The sequence below is a fragment of the Apis mellifera genome, linkage group LG11, assembly GCF_003254395.2.
Source record: "Apis mellifera strain DH4 linkage group LG11, Amel_HAv3.1, whole genome shotgun sequence".
Classification (NCBI taxonomy): Eukaryota; Metazoa; Arthropoda; class Insecta; order Hymenoptera; family Apidae; genus Apis; species Apis mellifera.
Window position 1 is genome coordinate 7,478,318 of NC_037648.1, and position 17,092 is coordinate 7,495,409.

Below are 17,092 nucleotides of genomic sequence, written 5' to 3' on the forward strand. Positions count from 1 at the left end.
AATTCTTGCAACACGTTATAAATTTCAAAATTCATATTTCAGTATTTAACAGAATTAATAACTTAAGATTAGTTACAACTAATAATCAACTTTACTATCCAACTAATCATAACTCGTCTTTCAACTACGTGGTATTTTCCACGCAATTAAATTTCTCATTCGATCAATAACTCTCAATCTCAATATTTCCCAACTAATTAAATTTATCGTCCAACCTGTCATCCTTGACTTCGAATTTCGATATTTCCCACGTAATTACATCCATCGTCGTCCGAAATAATTAAATTTCACATTTCGAATTTTTAATATCGAGTTCGAAATCGATCAACAATTTTTCCTCGTCCCTCGATCTCCCTTGATCCATATGCCTCGGACATAATTCACCGTTTCAAACGTAAAAAAAAAAAAAAAAAATCCATTTATTCCTCCTCCGTGCAGTTAATAGCGTGATTTAAGTGCGTATCCTGAGCTTCTATTAAATACCCATTCGAAGGACGATTTATGCCACGCGCGGTCGATGCCGCGTCTCGTATACAAATGACAGAGTTCGACGCAAACGATGTTTGATCGCGTTGGCAGGTAGATTTAAACGCGCTAGTACGCGCGCATGCGCGAGATCCGCTCGCTTTTCTATTTTTCGATCTGTAACCGCCTTCTTGCCACCTATGTTTGTTAATACGGAGAATAATACAAGGAATAATGACACGTTATTAACACGTGTCTTTCAAGAAATTATCCCCTCAGATGTTGTTAAATAAGAGGTGGTAGGCAATAAATAGTTTGATCGATTCTATTCCATTCTATTAGGATTAATTTAAGGATCGAATCATCGAGAGTCAATTTATATCATTAATTCATAGAGTTGTGTAAAAATTAATAAATAAACGTTTTAAAAAATATTCTGTAAGGTTTTACATATTTAGTATTTTTTTGAAAGTTAATGAAAGAAGATAGAAGATATCAAACGTCTGCAAACATATTTACTTGTTTCGATACAATGAATTATTTTAAGGCCTGTCGTGACAGGCATCAGTTCGTCGATCATACATAAATGTTAAACGTTTTATATCTGTCAAACTTTAATTCTTAGATCTTGTATATATATTTAGGTTACGAATTGATTCTGAAGAGCGGACTTAAATTGAGCATTAATGATATAATATAACGAGAAAAGATAAGATCTCCCTAATTTTCCCCGCCCTGTATTTCACGGATCGGCATTTAACCGAGCGCGAATCGGTAATAAAAAACAGGGGGAAAAAAAATTTCTTCGTATTCACCGTGAAAGTCCCGTTTGCCCATCCGATAATTAACACTCGATTCTTTTGTCGAGCCGGTGACTGCTCGGTACGCGTCAAGGCACCGAGAGACCATCATCGGTTTGCTCTTTTTCCGATCGCCTCAAGGCCCCATCGGTACTTGCGAGTCGTGGCGAGTCATGCGTGGAACTCCCGGCATCATTGCCATAACTCGTCCCGCCGTGTTCCCTTCAAGGAGAGTTTATGGTACCATCGTTCTTCGCCCGTAACAATTCGGTCGCGTCGCCATCCTCCACGCACAATTGCTGTCCCGATTTTTGCGCCCTCTGTTCCCCCGCAAATGAATTATCCTCGCGATTTTTATTGATATAGAGGGGGAGAGAGGGAGGGGAGGAGGAGTTCGCGTGTGGCATTCGATCTCGTCGAGAATTTCTTTCTTTCCCGTAAACGAGGAAGGTGTATACGTAAGAGTACATGTTATACTGATTATTTCGCTTATTTTATTAATACAGTGTTTATAGTTAGAAAGTTTCGTTAATTAGGCGTATAAGTATGTAAAATAATTGCAATTTTAATTCACAATAAAGAAAATTATTTAGAAATCCTTTCTTATATTATGTTATATTTTTTTATACTATTCGAAACGATTCATCTTCCAACAAATATTCAAAAAATAATAATATTTCTCATATTTTAAACTGGAATAAACTGATCAATCGTGATTAGCAAGCTTGAATTTTATCTTTTTTAATATTCTTGACAAAAACAATGATATATACGAAACAAAAGAAGAAGAAGGAAAAAGAAACTTAAACAGATCAAATGATACTTTTCTATCCAAGGAAAATCTTGTCATTTTGTCAAGAACCTCTCCGTTCAATAAACTTAAAAATAAGGCATTCGGATGACCCATAAAAAGAAAAACTCGCGTTCGAACGAGTTCGAACCCCGTTGAAAGCGATTTTCGCGAGAATTCGTCGCCCCGGAATCGTCTCCACGGCGTCGAGGTCACGAGGAAGCGTCGCCTGTGTGGCGGTGGCAGCCGTTGAAAATAACGTGGCACGTTATAGGCAAGCATTAGAGTGACCGGTAGCCGACCGGTGAGTTTTTTGCCGGATTCCAGTAGCGCCTTCGACAAACACCGGCGGAGGGAAGAGTCCACTACAGTTCGCTACTTTTACTAGGTTATTCACGAACGGTCTCGTGACTCGTTCCGCGCCGGCTCCTCTCGACACCTTGTCCGACGCTGAGTCTGCCAGGGGCCAAAAGAAGTCCTCCCCACCCCACCCCCCCCTCGGGAGGAATTCCTCGTGGCGAAAGTGAACGCGCTGGAATCGAGCTGAGCGAAACCGAGCCGCGTCGGTTCGCCTGTTCGCGCGTCATCGTGTTCCTGGAGGATTTCCTTCCTCGAATCGACGATCTCTGCCTCGTTCGGGAGAAGATCTGCCTTTTTACTTTTTTGCAGCCTCCGGCTATCGAGTCCGGTATCGCGTTTCTCCAAGCTTTCAACTTCCATCTCTTTCTCTTCTTTTCATCGACTCGGCCAGATTCTTAATTTTAATTTTTTTCCTGCCCATTGTAGAATCGATATTGTTCGGAATTTGTAAGGCATTTTTTCCTTTCTTTTTTTTTTTATTTCACTTTTTTCGTGCTAGAATTGCAAGGTTCTAGCTTGCGTGGTGAAGAACGAGTTGGAATGAATTGGAGTTTTTTTCTTTCTCTCTCTCTTTGAAAAATTCTTTAGAAAGGAATTTTGAATTTGTGGATTTTTTTTTCAAATTTCCACCTCTTTCTTCGATTAAAAATTCGAAATAATTTTTATTATCTTCAAATGTAATTGCTGATAAATAGAATTAAATTAGGTGATTGAAATTATTTTCTGTTTTCAAATTTCCACTTCTTTCTTCGATTAAAAAGTCCAAATAAAGCGAAAGTATAACGATAATTTTTATTATTTTAAAATGTAATTGCTGATAAATAGAATTAAATTAGGTGATTGAGATTATTTTCTGTTTTCAAATTTTCACACGATTCCATACAAATTTTTTCAAATTTCCACTAAATAAAGGCAAAGTATAACGATAATTTTTATTATTTTAAAATGTAATTGCTGATAAATAGAATTAAATTAGGTGATTGAGATTATTTTCTGTTTTCAAATTTCCACTTCTTTCTTCGATTAAAAAGTCCAAATAAAGGCAAAGTATAACGATAATTTTTATTATTTTAAAATGTAATTGCTGATAAATAGAATTAAATTAGATGATTGAAATTATTTTCTGTTTTCAAATTTCCACCTCTTTCTTCGATTAAAAATTCGAAATAAAGGCGATAATTTTTATTATCTTAAAATGTAATTGCTGATAAATAGAATTAAATTAGGTGATTGAAATTATTTTCTGTTCAATTATATTATATTATATTATATTCCACTATATAATGAATTAAGCAAGAGATGAAAGTGTGAAAGATGATTCCTATTTTTGTTTTTTAATCGTTTCCAAGATATTCCTTACGAAATCATTACAATGGGGAAATAATTGCTGCATTAATTATTCGACATGCCTATTTTTCCCCCGACACGCGTTGATCGATGACCAATTGTTTCTTGATTGACGTAATTAAAGAACTATTTTAATCTCGATTGGAAGGATACCATCAGAGTTATAATGAACGATAGTATTAAGTATTAATTATTGCAATGGCATTGAGGGGGAATTGCAAGTAAATATGCTTCAAACGTACCTCGAAATGGTCGTCGATCGAATCGAAGTGAAAGTTATTCGTGAAAGTGTTTATAATTACAAAAAAAAAAACATTATTACGTTATTTAACATTTACTCCACAATAAAATATTGATACGTTTTAACATTTTGTTACGCGACAATTATTTAAAAAAAAATTCTCGAAAGAGACAAAATCCATTTCCCAATCTATATAACCTACAACTATTTCCATCGATCATTCCATCCAAAATTATTACATCATTCGAAATTCGATTAACGAATTAAAAAATTCCCAGATCTCTGCGCCAACAGAAAGAAAAAAAAAAGCAACGATATCCATCGTTACACAGTCGAGGGAAGGGGAGGGGTGAACTGTCACCCCCCCTCGCCACGATTTTTTCATTCTCTCCTCCCGGGTCCCCCAGTTGGAGCCTCGAGTCGCATAATAGTTCCTCCGCGGCCCCTAATGATTTATGCTTCTGCCCGGGTTTTATGTATTTCTGTGCAACGCGGTTCAATATTTTTTCTTTTTTTCTTTTTCTTTTTTACCTTCTCACCCTAGCTGTCGCCGAACGAGTCGCTGAAGAACCGTAAGAGGAAGAGAGAGACGATCGTGGGACCAACCAAGGTATAGGAAGGGATGAGAGAGGAGCCATAAACCCGTGGGCAGGGACCTGGCCGTGGTTTTCGCTTCTATACCTAACTACTACGCAGACTATATAGATCGATATAATTAATAGCTCCGGCACGGATCGAGTAACATATGGCCGTAAGGACATAGGAGAGAGAGAAGAATGGAGAAGGACGCGGAGGGAACCGCGTGGGGACAGCGGAGGCATGGAGGGAGGGAGGGAGTGAGAGACGATCCGATTCGAGGCACTTCTCGGTCACTTTCGAGACTCCGCGCATTCGAAAGGATTAGGGACGAACAAACGAACACCGCGAGCCCGTTCTCGAAAAAGAAAAGACGCTGGCCATGCTAATTCCTACCTGATGGAGTCCCCAAGGTCCATGCCGGGTGAACTCGTTCTGGCTTGCTCTGGGAAGACTAGTTTCGATGAGAGCGAGTTCAAGTTTTCGTGAACAAATATCAATCAAAACTGTACTCTATCACTTCGAGAAATCTTTCTACAAAAATACATCAACCTGTTACAAAATATCACTCTCGATAAGAATCAGAGTAGAAGAAAAATTGTTGTACCTATGGAGTACATTTTCATAACTGACACTTTCATCTCCACACTTTCGAAGCTCGATTTCTTCAAAGAGGAGCTACCCTTCTCTTCGAGAGCCAAAGGGGCACCCAACCTCTTTAAATCACAATATCATCGTGCGTCGTACATTCAATTTTCACATGAGTCGAAACGGACAAAGAGAGAGAGAAGAGTTGTTCAACCCTCGAGTCGAGTTATCATTTGCATTCCCTCGTCGGCGAGGCCACGTGCCTCTCGTCGCGCACCCTGGCCGTGAGGTGAACGGGCACGCGTTTTGCATAATTTCACGAATCGCGCGTATAATCGTCGTTGCAAAACTCGATTCGAGGGAATTAGCATAAGCTTTTCGAAATGGCGGGGAAAGGGAGGCACGTGACCCGCCACGAGCCGGAAAGATCTTTTCTTCTTCCTGGCCCGAATTGAACGACCCCTGCTGCATCGAAATTTCGCGCGTTGTTAAGCACGAGGTTATATTTCGTCGTTGGGGAAGAAGGTTTTTTGAGAACGTTTCGAATTTTTATTTTCCAGACACACCCGCCATTATTAAGAGTTGATAGGCGCGTGTTAAAGGAAGGATTATAAAGCGAGGTGTGGTAAGAAGTGGGGTAATAATACGTTGGTTTCAATTCGTGTGAGTATATGGATACTTGTGAAATTTTTGTTAGATTTTCGTTTGTAATTTTTGTATAATGGAATCAGAAATTTATCACGAGATTCTATAAATATGAAAGAAAAAATTTTATCTAAAAAAATCTATGGAATATACGCGACATATAAAAAGACACAGGATATCTGAAATACATTTATGATATTTAAAAGATAAATCTCTATAGAAATTTGATTTTCCAGAAAAATATAAAAATATTCCAATCTTGATATAAATATATCGAAAATTTCAACGATCAATCTCAAGTTGAAAAAATTTCTTTAAAGTATATAGATAAAAAAGTTTTAAATCATACACATTTTAATGAAATAAAATCCGCAATCTGCGATGCACGGGCCAAAGGAAGGAAAAAATAAAACGCATCTATATTTAGGTATAATTTCGAAAGTCACACAGCTACCAAGAGTAATCACCTGGATCGTTACCAGGCACAATACGTTACGTGAAGCGATTTAACGCGCGAGGATCGAACAAAGCCATTAGATTTCACAAGGAATATCGAGTCTTTGTCGCGTTGAAGCCGGGCACAAAGGCCGCGAAAAAGGCTGAGGCGAGGTTGAAACGCGCCGGCCGATCGCTCGTCACCAAGGAATCAATTTTCCGAATGAATATCCGTCCCCTTTGTTCTCCTTTTCCCTTCTTTTTTTCTTCTTCTTTTTTTTCTTTTTTTTTTATTCCTTCCTTCCACGCGCTCGATCCCATTCAGAAGCGTGAATCGCGTCGTTTAGGGAATTTCGTCGCGTTGGCGGCCATGACCACGCGTACAATGGCCCACTCGCAATCGACCACCTCCCCACGTATAGATCGAGTCTATTGTTGCCCTTCGAAGACGCGTCGAAAAAGTGGCGCGACTAATTAACCGACCGAGCCGATCGACAAAACCTTGGAAAGTCGGGTGTTAAATCACGTAACAATTATTAAGGCGTCGAAACGAACACACGGTTTCCATTGGTAGTTTCGTGTTACGAACGGTGGCATTGTTTCTTTTTTTTTTTTTTTATTTCCCCCTAGTGATTGAAATTTCTCCGAGGTGGGCGAGGTTCCATTGGATATTTGAGAATTTGTTATTTGAGACGATGAGAGGATGAGAGATGGATTATTTGAATGTTGGATAATGGAACGTAACACGTGTTAAATAAATATTTGTATCTTGGGATAGCTAATAATATTCTTATATCTCATGAAGAATTAATATCCACGAATTATTTGAAACGAAATAGTTTTCTTGTGTAATTAATTATTTATATTTTTTTTATAATTATTAATATTAAAATTTTTTTTCATCCATTAAATTGTTTAAATTAAAAAATTATTTTGAATCATAATCAGTTATACGTATTATTTTGTATAATATAAAATTAAACTTTAGTAATTTTAATTATCTTCATAACTTTAGTTATTTGACTTTTGATGTAACTAATTATAAATATATCAAAGAGAAAATCATATAATCGAAAATGTAAAATAAGTTTATTAATATTACAATTTAATATTTTTTTGAATAAATTGTTTTGAAGAGCAACTTTTTTTTTTTTTGATTTTAGAAGATTATTAAATGTAGACGTACTTATTTGCTTATTTACTCTGTATGCAGGTGTGTATACACAGGAAAAGATTATCAGTGTTTGCGAAAAAAATGTAGACAAGGTGTGGTACCTGAAAGAGTACATTTACATGCTTTAGTAATAAAGTGTAGAAATAACTTTTTATTTTTTAGAAGGAAGAAATTATATATCAAATAAAAAAATCATTTGCAATCATACGTTAAAACTTTATAATAATAAATATTTTTTTAAACTGTATTATTTCTCTGTTAAAATATTTAGATTAAAATAAAATTCATTGTTATCATATATTAATATTAATTCTCTAATCAACAATAACAGACTAATTCCTTTATTATGTTCATTATATGTAATTCAATCAAAATTCATAAATTTTCACAAATTAAAAATATATACATCACATATACCTTGATATAAGTATCCTTTTATTTCAGATTAAACTTTTCATCCCTCTCTCTCGTAAAAGAATTTCTGTTATTTTAATTTAGACTTTACTTTTTGATTCCAATTCATCAGAAAATTACTTAAAGAATTTGAAAATAAAATTTGCAACAATAATAATAAAAAAAAAAAAAATTATTAATTCATCCACCTGATGAAAATCCACCGCCAATAATTCACCTCCTGAACAAGAATTCCATGCCCAAATGGAAAAACGGATCTCGAACATCTGCGCTCGTGCATTAGGAATCCAGTCGTGGACGTGTAATCTTACAGACCACGGTTAACGCTTCCCTGTCGCTTCTAATTCATGACTCGGGCGCGAGTCGGCCGAGCAGCACGACGGCCCACGATAAACCCGCTCGTTTCCTGCTCGGTTGTACGACCGCTGGCCAGCCAGCGACAATGCCATGTAAGTCGAGCCAGCCCGTCGAATCGTCCCGCTGTGGACCCGGTTTAATTACCTGGTGATGCACGACTACCAGACGAACCATGTCGTAATTCGCCTTAACAGCCGTTGTTGTTTACGCAAAACTCGTGTGATCGACCCGGCCCAGGATACCTGGAGACACGCTTTCTTCCGTCTAGAGTGTCTCGCCATTTCGATCCGCGCCAGTCACCCGTTATTTCACGCGGCCCTCTTGCGCCACGAATCGGGCCACTCTCGCGTCCGGGATAAGGGGCTGGTTTTATATTGTTTGTTCGGGCATGGAGCAGCGATAATGGCATCTAGTTTTTTCTTTTTTTTTCACGCCAGACGAGGGGATATTTGCATTTTTATATTACACGGTTTCAAACAATTTCTTTTAGAGAATTTTCTCCTAGGAATCGTGAATTTAGCGAAACGTTAAATATTTATGTTCCAATTTGTATGCGGTAAGAGACAATTATTTTATTTCTTTTTTTTTTTTAGAGAAAATAGAATGTTCCGTCATACATTTGCAAACTAGATATTTTTTTTTTAATATGATGTTACGTTTGTTCAAACATTGTTTCAATTATTTCAATTAGACAAGAAAATATTTTTATTTATTAGGAGATTGTTTGTTCAAATAATTTCAAACAAGAGTACATGAAAATGTAAAATATTTAAGCAAAGTCTCTACTATATCATATATAGTATAAATATTTAATTATTTGGACAAAATGTCTTGTTTTTATTATTTAGCAAACGAGTAACACAATATCGATCTTTATTTCACATTTTATTTATCCTTTAGATAAGATTGAATGCTTTATTAAAAAAAAAAAAAAAATCATTGCATTACACGATTCGATAAATAATATTTCAATATCTACTCGAATAATAATACAAGCAAATAAATAAAAAAAACAAAACAACTACGATGATTTAGGTGGATGTATCGATGATTAAAGCGACTTACCCGAAAATAAAACTACGAGGGCAGGGTTCAGGGTTGAAGGGATAGGGGTAAAAAACATCAAATAAGAAAAAAACCAAAGATTAATCTTATGATAGTATAGCTTTATTTTAGACTAGAACGGAAAAATAATATAATATTAATAATATAAAATAATAATAATTAATAATAATAATAATAATAATAATAATAATAAACTATATACACAAGAATAGTAGGGACCGACATACATATAAAATTGTTGTCTATATGTGTAAACTATACGCATTCAAGTATTCTGTGTTCATGTCATGTCGAGTATGCACAAGTGTTTCTGTTGTATCAAAGTAATGTGCACTACGTAGATTCGTGTGCATAATTCGTGGATATTGTGCGTGGATTTGTGTGTATGTAATGTGCGTGTGTCGGCAAAGAAAAAAAGCGAGAAATTGAGCCACACCCTCGCCGGCTACAAAAAAACGATCTTTTGATATACGCATATATCAACTAACAAATATACATATTACCCTACCGTAAATAAAGCTCATTTGTCGCAAATTTTTGAAAACGTGATCTCAATACAATTATTTGTTTCAATCATTAACTATCTATATATATATATAGTTTTCTCTATCTTTATCACATAGTATTAAATCCTACGAAATTTTACTTGATTAAACTTAACATTATTTTCTTTAAAAATAAGTTTTATTTAAAAAAAAAAGTTAAATAAGATTTGTCCACACTTAATCATAACAATTTAAATTGTTCGTCGATCTTTGAAAAATCTAGAGAAACTCGTTTAGCTCTCAATTCGTATTCCATATTTTATTTTACACCACAAAATGCAGAATACAAATTAAGTGAATTCAAAAATTCAAAATAATAATAATAAAAAAAAAAAAACGCAATCTAAACGGATTTTAATGTCGACGATATTATTAATTTTTTTTTTCTTTTATCTAAATTCGACGTCGAGCATTAATTTTAATAAAATATTCTCTGTAATGATAGGAATTCGTTTGCGATTCTGTATAATGACACAGAACAAGGATCCCTAATGATAATTTAAATTTTAGATCCAGCATAAATTTCACGTTTTTCACGTTTCAATGTTTCGAAATCAAATTGCGACATTTGAGAGTGAAAAATGTAAAATGTAAAATTTGTAAAATTGTAAAATAAAAAAAAAAAAGGAAAAATTTAATGAACAACAAGAGAAAAAACGAAAAAGGATATATATCGGGTATCCAAGCTGCTCAAGGTCAGAATACAATCGAGTCGATTCGTTTGCGTGGGCAGACGAGAGTGTGACTATCACAAAACGATAAAAAAGAAAGAGAGACAATTTGGGATATAGAGAAGACTCATAAATAACTAACGCATAAAACAATAATAATAATAATAATAATAATAATAATAATAATAATAATTAATAGTAGCCCTGATTAAAATCGATGTCGTCGTAAAAATGGCAAAATAGGATATTATCGTATCGTCGTTGTAAAGGAAGAAAGGAGTAAGGCAAACAAAATTGCGCGATGTGGTGACAAAGAAACAGGTTCGACTGGATATTGACGCGTGCCTATGGATGTATGTGCAAGATGATGATTCAGAATGGATTTCATATATGGATCGAAATCGATAAAGAGCGGGCGGACGACACGAATTTAATTAATATAGAATAGAATTTAATTTATGAGATTTCTTTCTTTCCTTTTATCAACTAAGATTTCTTTTTTTTAAAGAGATTTTTCGTTCAAAGTAACGCTTGTATAAGAGCATTAATTAAAACTTGTAAAAAAAAAAAAAAAGGAAAGCTTTATTGATTCGATTAAAAATTATATTTGAAAATTAATATATACACAATCGCATGATACGTATAATTTTTTCAAATAATTTTCAATTTACAAAACAGAAGGATTAAAATAATAATAATAATAATAAAAGAAAAAAAGCTATAAAGCTTACTTCATTAAAGGTAAACAAACAAGGTATATAAAAAATATTGGCAATTTCAATGATTCGAACTTTATGATAAATCGATCGATAAACTCTAATATCGATATAATAAAAATAAAAATAATTTCCTGTCCGACGAAAAACAAAAATTTAAACTCTTCAATAGATATAAAAAAACAACTTATAATAATTATTAACATCTTTCGAAGAACAAAATTCTCGAAGAAAAAAAAAAAAAAGAAAAACGAAGAATCAAAATCCATCCTGCATCACTGAGCATTTACAACCACGTGCATTGACGAAGTATGGATGAAACGCGTGTACGTCGTTCGTCACAAAGAATGAAGGAGGGAGAGAGAGAGAGAGAGAGAGAGAAACAATTCGAGAATCGTCTCTCTCTCTCGGTCGTGGAGGCCAGAATCGGGACCGTTCGAGATAAAGGGTCCCTGTCCGGGCCTCGGCTCAGGATTTAGCGAAGTTGTATTTACAGTGAATGCTCGGGGGGCGCAAGGTAAGTAGGAGTGCACTGTAAGATGACACGGTGTTGGAATGGCTTCGCGGCTTGTGCATAATGACGACGACAACGACGACGACGACGACGACGACGGCGACGACGACGACGGCGGCGGCGAGGACAACGACGACGACGACGACGATAAGTATGACGCAGTATATAGTCGAAGAATAAGGGACGAGACGAGAAAGGGTGGCGAAGATAAGGGAGAGAAACGATAATTTCGCTACGCTATGTAGGAATTAAAGGAAAAAGGCAATGTAATTCTCCGTTCTTTCTGGCTATACTATAATGAATCAAACGCTTCGAGCTTAATAATCGAAAGTTGGATAGTTAACTAAAAGGGATCCATTATAAAATATAATAATAATAATAATAATAATAATAATAATAATAATAATAATAATAATAAAGTTCCGTAAATAATTTGCAAATATAGTCTTTAACTGTACAGCAACTTAATTAATAATCAAGACGCAAAAAATGTGTAATGTGTTTATTTTTTTTTCTTTTCTTCTCTTTTCGTTTCTCCTTTATCTAATATTATTATCCGGCGGCGATGATCGATCGATTATTAGATTAAAAAAAATGTTATTAATATGCTTGATATCTCTCACGCATCATGGGCCACACTTTTCCTTTCCTACGTTTACTTCCTTTTTCTTTCCTTCTTTTTTCTCCTTTCTTTTTTTTTTTATGCAGCTCACCCTCGCACACGCACGCACATGCACACACGCACGCATACACACACATTTGCATACGTTCGATCGTTTGCTCTTTTTTTTTTCTTTTTTTCTTTTTTTTTTCTTTTCTTTTCTTAGTCACGTTCTCCCTTACGCTAGAGAATAGTCATCTGATAGGAACTTTCAGTATTGCCTAGCTCTGGATATATTATATTCGCACTATACATATAAAGGTATTATTTCGAGATTTCAAAAGAATTTCTTCCCGTTTGCAATTTTTTCGTAATCGACAGGCCCCCTAGAGTATCACACGGGCCAAAATTATACGGTATGCTTACGTATACACGCGAGTAAAAAAAAAAAAGGGACACGTGCACAACATACAAACGACGATGACTCGCGCGGGTTCGAAATTCAGGTTCGTTTATTCGCGACGATAATAAAAAGTACAAAAAAGAGAGAGAGAGAGAGAGAGAGAATAATAATCATTACATCAATTAATTCCCAAAATAGTAATAAATAGGCAGCATTGACAAAACAAATCTCATCTACTATCGTCTAGTGATTTGATTTCGTTCAATATGATATGAAAAAATTTATAGTAACAGAGGAAGAAGATGATTCTCTCCAGATCGACTAAAAGAAAGATAGAAAGTTAGATCGTTAAGAATTTCGAACGAGACGCGAAGTCAAAACGATCGTTTACGAGTCTAAGAGGTCAGCCAGACACTCACCGGCCGTGGTGGTAGCCGTGCTTGCCGCTGCGGCGCCCGGATGTTGCTGTTGCTGTGGCTGGAACATCGCCGTTGGATGGAGGAACAAGGATCCGTACATCATGTTTTCGTCCGATTGCTGCTGCTGCTGCTGTTGCTGCTGCTGTTGGTTGCCGACCACCGGCGAGCCACCGATCCCCGCTGCGCTCGTGTTGCCGCCAGGAACGATCGGCGCGCCGGGTGTTGGCGGCACGAGGCTACCTTCCTCGACGGCGACACGCACCGACTCGATGTGCCGCCGCGAGAATACGTGCTCCTGGAGCGGCGATTTCGCCGAGTATCGGACCGAGCATAGCCTGCACTCGTCGGGCCCGGTCGGGCCGCGATTCGGTTGGACGGCCGAGCCCTCGGCGGGCAGACCCGCGGCCAATCTAGCCTTCTTCTCCTTGGCGCGGGCATTCTGGAACCAAACCTGCCAATCCCCTCCGTTAGATCCATCCTTAAGTCCATCGAAAAGCACGAGTTAAACACACTTGACACGAAATTTTCGTTCGTTCGAGTATCGTAAGAATTATCGTCTCGAAATTAAATATTCAAAGTCTAATCACGAAACGAATAAAAGATGCTCACCTGGACGACGCGCTTGGGCAGGCCGATTTCGCGCCCCAGCATCTCGCACTCGGCCATCGTAGGCGTCTTGTAGTCCGAGAACAGTGACTTCATCACCTTCACTTGGGTGGCGGACATCTGGGTTCGATATCTCTTGCCGCTCGATTGGCCTGTCCCGCTGCCTGCTCCGGTGACCGGCGGGCCTGGTGTGCTTCCAGTTCCCGCGGAAGCCGGGCCCTGTCTCGAGCTTTGCGTGCTCGAGGCAGGGCTCGCGGGTCCGCTCTCGTCGTCTAGGAATTCCGTGGTCTCGCTCATGCTGTCGTCATCACAGATGCTTCTTTCGGAAAGATCGGTGAGCGGGCCGCAATCGCTACCGCCGCGAAAATGAGCACCGTGTTGCTCGTCGAGGAGATTGCCCAGCCCGCCCAGGTTCAGTTTCATAGGGCGGCTAAGATCGACAGGTTTGCTCAGATCCAGAGGGGACTCGCCGCTGTTGCTGCTCGCCTGGTGATTCACCGTCTCTTGTTTCCCGTTGCTGGCGTGGGCCTGCAACTCGCTGATGTATCGTTTCATCGACTCCTCGTAGTACTTTTTCAACGATGCCTCCATGTCGGTGTTGAACGGTGGGAAGAGGGGAGGCATCATGTTGGGCGTGCTAGGGTTCGAGGGAGCGGACTCCATCGACAGCTCCTCGTCCGGGATATTGTCGATATTAACCTCGCCACGCGCCACCTGGTCGGCGTGTTTGCTGCTCAGATGCGATTCCAAGGCGGATTTCACCTTGAACAAGGCTGGACAGAAGGGGCAACGCTTGTTGATCACCTGGCTGTGCGCGCGGAACTGACCCTTTCGTTCGCGGGCGCGAGTATTTTGAAACCACACTTGCACCACGCGCTTCTTCAACCCGACCTCGCGAGCTATTGTCTCCAACATCTTTCTCGATGGATTCGATTCGACCTGGTACTTCTGATACAAGTAATCCAATTGTTCGGGCAGTATGGTCGTTCTCAGTCGTTTGTCCTTGGGCTGCTCGCTGTGCTCGGAATTCGATCGCGATTCGCCGCCTGTCCCCTCATCGAAATCCTCGTACTTCCTCTTTCTATCCTGCATCATCGCTATCAACGGGTGAGGGGCGTCGGTCGCCACTCCCGTCGTAGCGTTCAACGCCTGTTGTTGCAGGATCCCGAAGGGTGAATCTGGTGGATAAGCGGGTGGGAAGAGGGACGGGTTCATGATATGTACCAGCTGATGCTCGCGCCACAGTTCGAACCGTCCGAACATCAGATTGCATTTATCGCACTGAAAGCTACCCTCCTTCGACTCAGTCTGCGACTGCTGTTGTTGCTGTTGTTGTTGCTGCTGCTGCTGTTGTTGCTGCTGTTGTTGCTGCTGTTGCGATTGTTGATGCGACTGTCCCATCGCCTGTTGCTGATGATGGGGCGGCGTAGCTGTGTTCAACGGTTGTTGCAACTGTTCCGCGAGGGCGGGCGCGCTCGTAGGATTGGTGGAGACTGCGTTAGCAGTGGTGGTGGTCGAGCTGCTGTTGCTGTCTTCAGAACTGAGAACCGCGGCTACTTGGGCCGCGGCCGCCTGCGCTTGGGCGCTCCTTTTCGCGTCCTCCTCCTTGAAGCAGTGCGTCTTCTGATGACGAATGAGCTCGTAGTATCTCTGAAACACCAGCAAACACTTCTTGCATTGGTAATTCAAGCCTGGGGTCCGCTGGAAGCGGCCCGAACCGTCGTCACCCTCGCGGCCCCCCGGTGTCACTGGCTCAGCGGCTGGCTGATTCTCGTACACCTTTCGGGCTTTCTGCCTAGCGTTTTGGAACCAAACCACGATCACGCGCGGGCTCAATCCTAGAAGTTTGCTCAAATATTCCAGGTCGTCGTCCTTCGGATACGCGTTGTTCTCGAAAAACTCTTGCAGCACTTTGATCTGATAATCGGTGAATCTTGTCCGATTCGCACGTTTCCCCGAACTTCCGCCTGACGAGCTGCTGCCATTCGTGCTTCCACCGAACGAATAATCGGTTGGCCCGCGGCCAGGGCTCAAGGATCTTTGAGGCGTCAACGCCATCGCCGCGATCGGACTCGCCACCACGCTACTCGCCCCCGAATTAGGACTGGCGAAATTTTGGGGCGCCAGCTTCGGCGGTAGCATCGGGGCGCTTGGTGTGCTGGTGGCCGATGGCGCGTGCGTCGACACGTCGTGATGGATGCCGGAGAACACCGAGCTCATGCTCAGCGCCGGTGAGTGCGGCCTCGATTGTTGCCCGCCCGAACTTCCAGGCGAGTGATGTTGCTGCTCCTCCTGATGCTGCGACTGTTGTTGAACGTGACACTGCGGCTGTTCTTGAATTTCTTGCTTAATATCGGTCGGCTGGGACGCGTTGACTGATGTGGCCGTGGGCGGCGGGGTCGCCTGTTTGTTCGGACTTTTGTCGTCCGAGGAACTGCTTCCGGACACGCTCGAGTTCAACGGCGTGACCTTCGCCTCCCCCGTTTTCTCGTATTCCTCGAGATTCAGGGTAGTGCTAGGCGGATTGTTGAAGTTGTAAGGGCTGTCCTTGTTGCGCTGCCGTTCTTTGAACAACGTGTTCCTGAACCAATGTTTGATCACTTTGGGCGGTAGACCACTTTGGGCAGCCATGTCTAGAATCTGCTCCTCGCCGGGGGAATTATTGATGTCGAAATGCGCCCGTAATATCTTTAGCTGTTCGTCGGTAATGCGTGTTCGCGCTCGTTTCTGCGAGGCAGCCGCGTTTGCCTGTAAGAAAAGGTCGCCTATGCTTTCTTTCTCGTTCGCAAATTCGAGGATAATTTACCAGGTTGGTTTATTCGCTTTGACAGGGTCTGCTTCTAATTTCATTTTTTTTTTTTTTTCTTTTGCATTCCGATTCCTCGTAATGCCATTATCAAATTATTATATGAATGATCGTATGGAAAGTGATATAATGCGGATTTTTACCTATTTGCAAAATACATTTATCTGATAAATGATACTTTAATCTCATTGAACGTTTATGCGTACAAAATGAAATGAAATATGTGAATGTTTTTTGCATAAAAATTCGCAGTGATAATGAGATTGATATAAATGAATTATATTAATTAATTTATCGAATACTTTTATCTTCTCATTGACGATGAGAATCATTGAACATTTCACGTTTTTTAATCATAAATCAAGTATTTTAAAATTATTTTTCTAACAAAAAAATGTATATGTTTAAGCAAAGTAAAAAAATTTGACAGATATTCAAAATTAAATATTGAAACGAAAACACTAATTGAGGAAAAGCCAAAATACACTTTCAATAAAATATATAATAACGATATAATTAATAACGAATATAATATGAACTCTAGATAAGAATAC

At 39.2% G+C, this 17,092-nt stretch overlaps 1 protein-coding gene across 9 annotated transcripts in view; it reads right to left on the bottom strand.

Annotated features, from left to right (window-relative positions):
* The window catches only part of LOC410304 (zinc finger homeobox protein 4), a 429,015-nt gene that overhangs the window by 122,675 nt on the left and 289,248 nt on the right, over positions 1-17,092 (bottom strand). For 8 of the 9 annotated variants that reach the window (XM_026443963.1, XM_026443961.1, XM_026443964.1 and 5 more), the window contains 2 exons: positions 13,736-16,480; positions 13,127-13,577 (listed from right to left, as the gene is read on the bottom strand). In XM_026443963.1, the coding sequence (XP_026299748.1) occupies positions 13,127-13,577; positions 13,736-16,480 (3,196 nt within the window). The remainder of the gene's footprint in view (positions 1-13,126; positions 13,578-13,735; positions 16,481-17,092) is intronic. The other variant, XM_006562416.3, reaches the window with a different exon arrangement.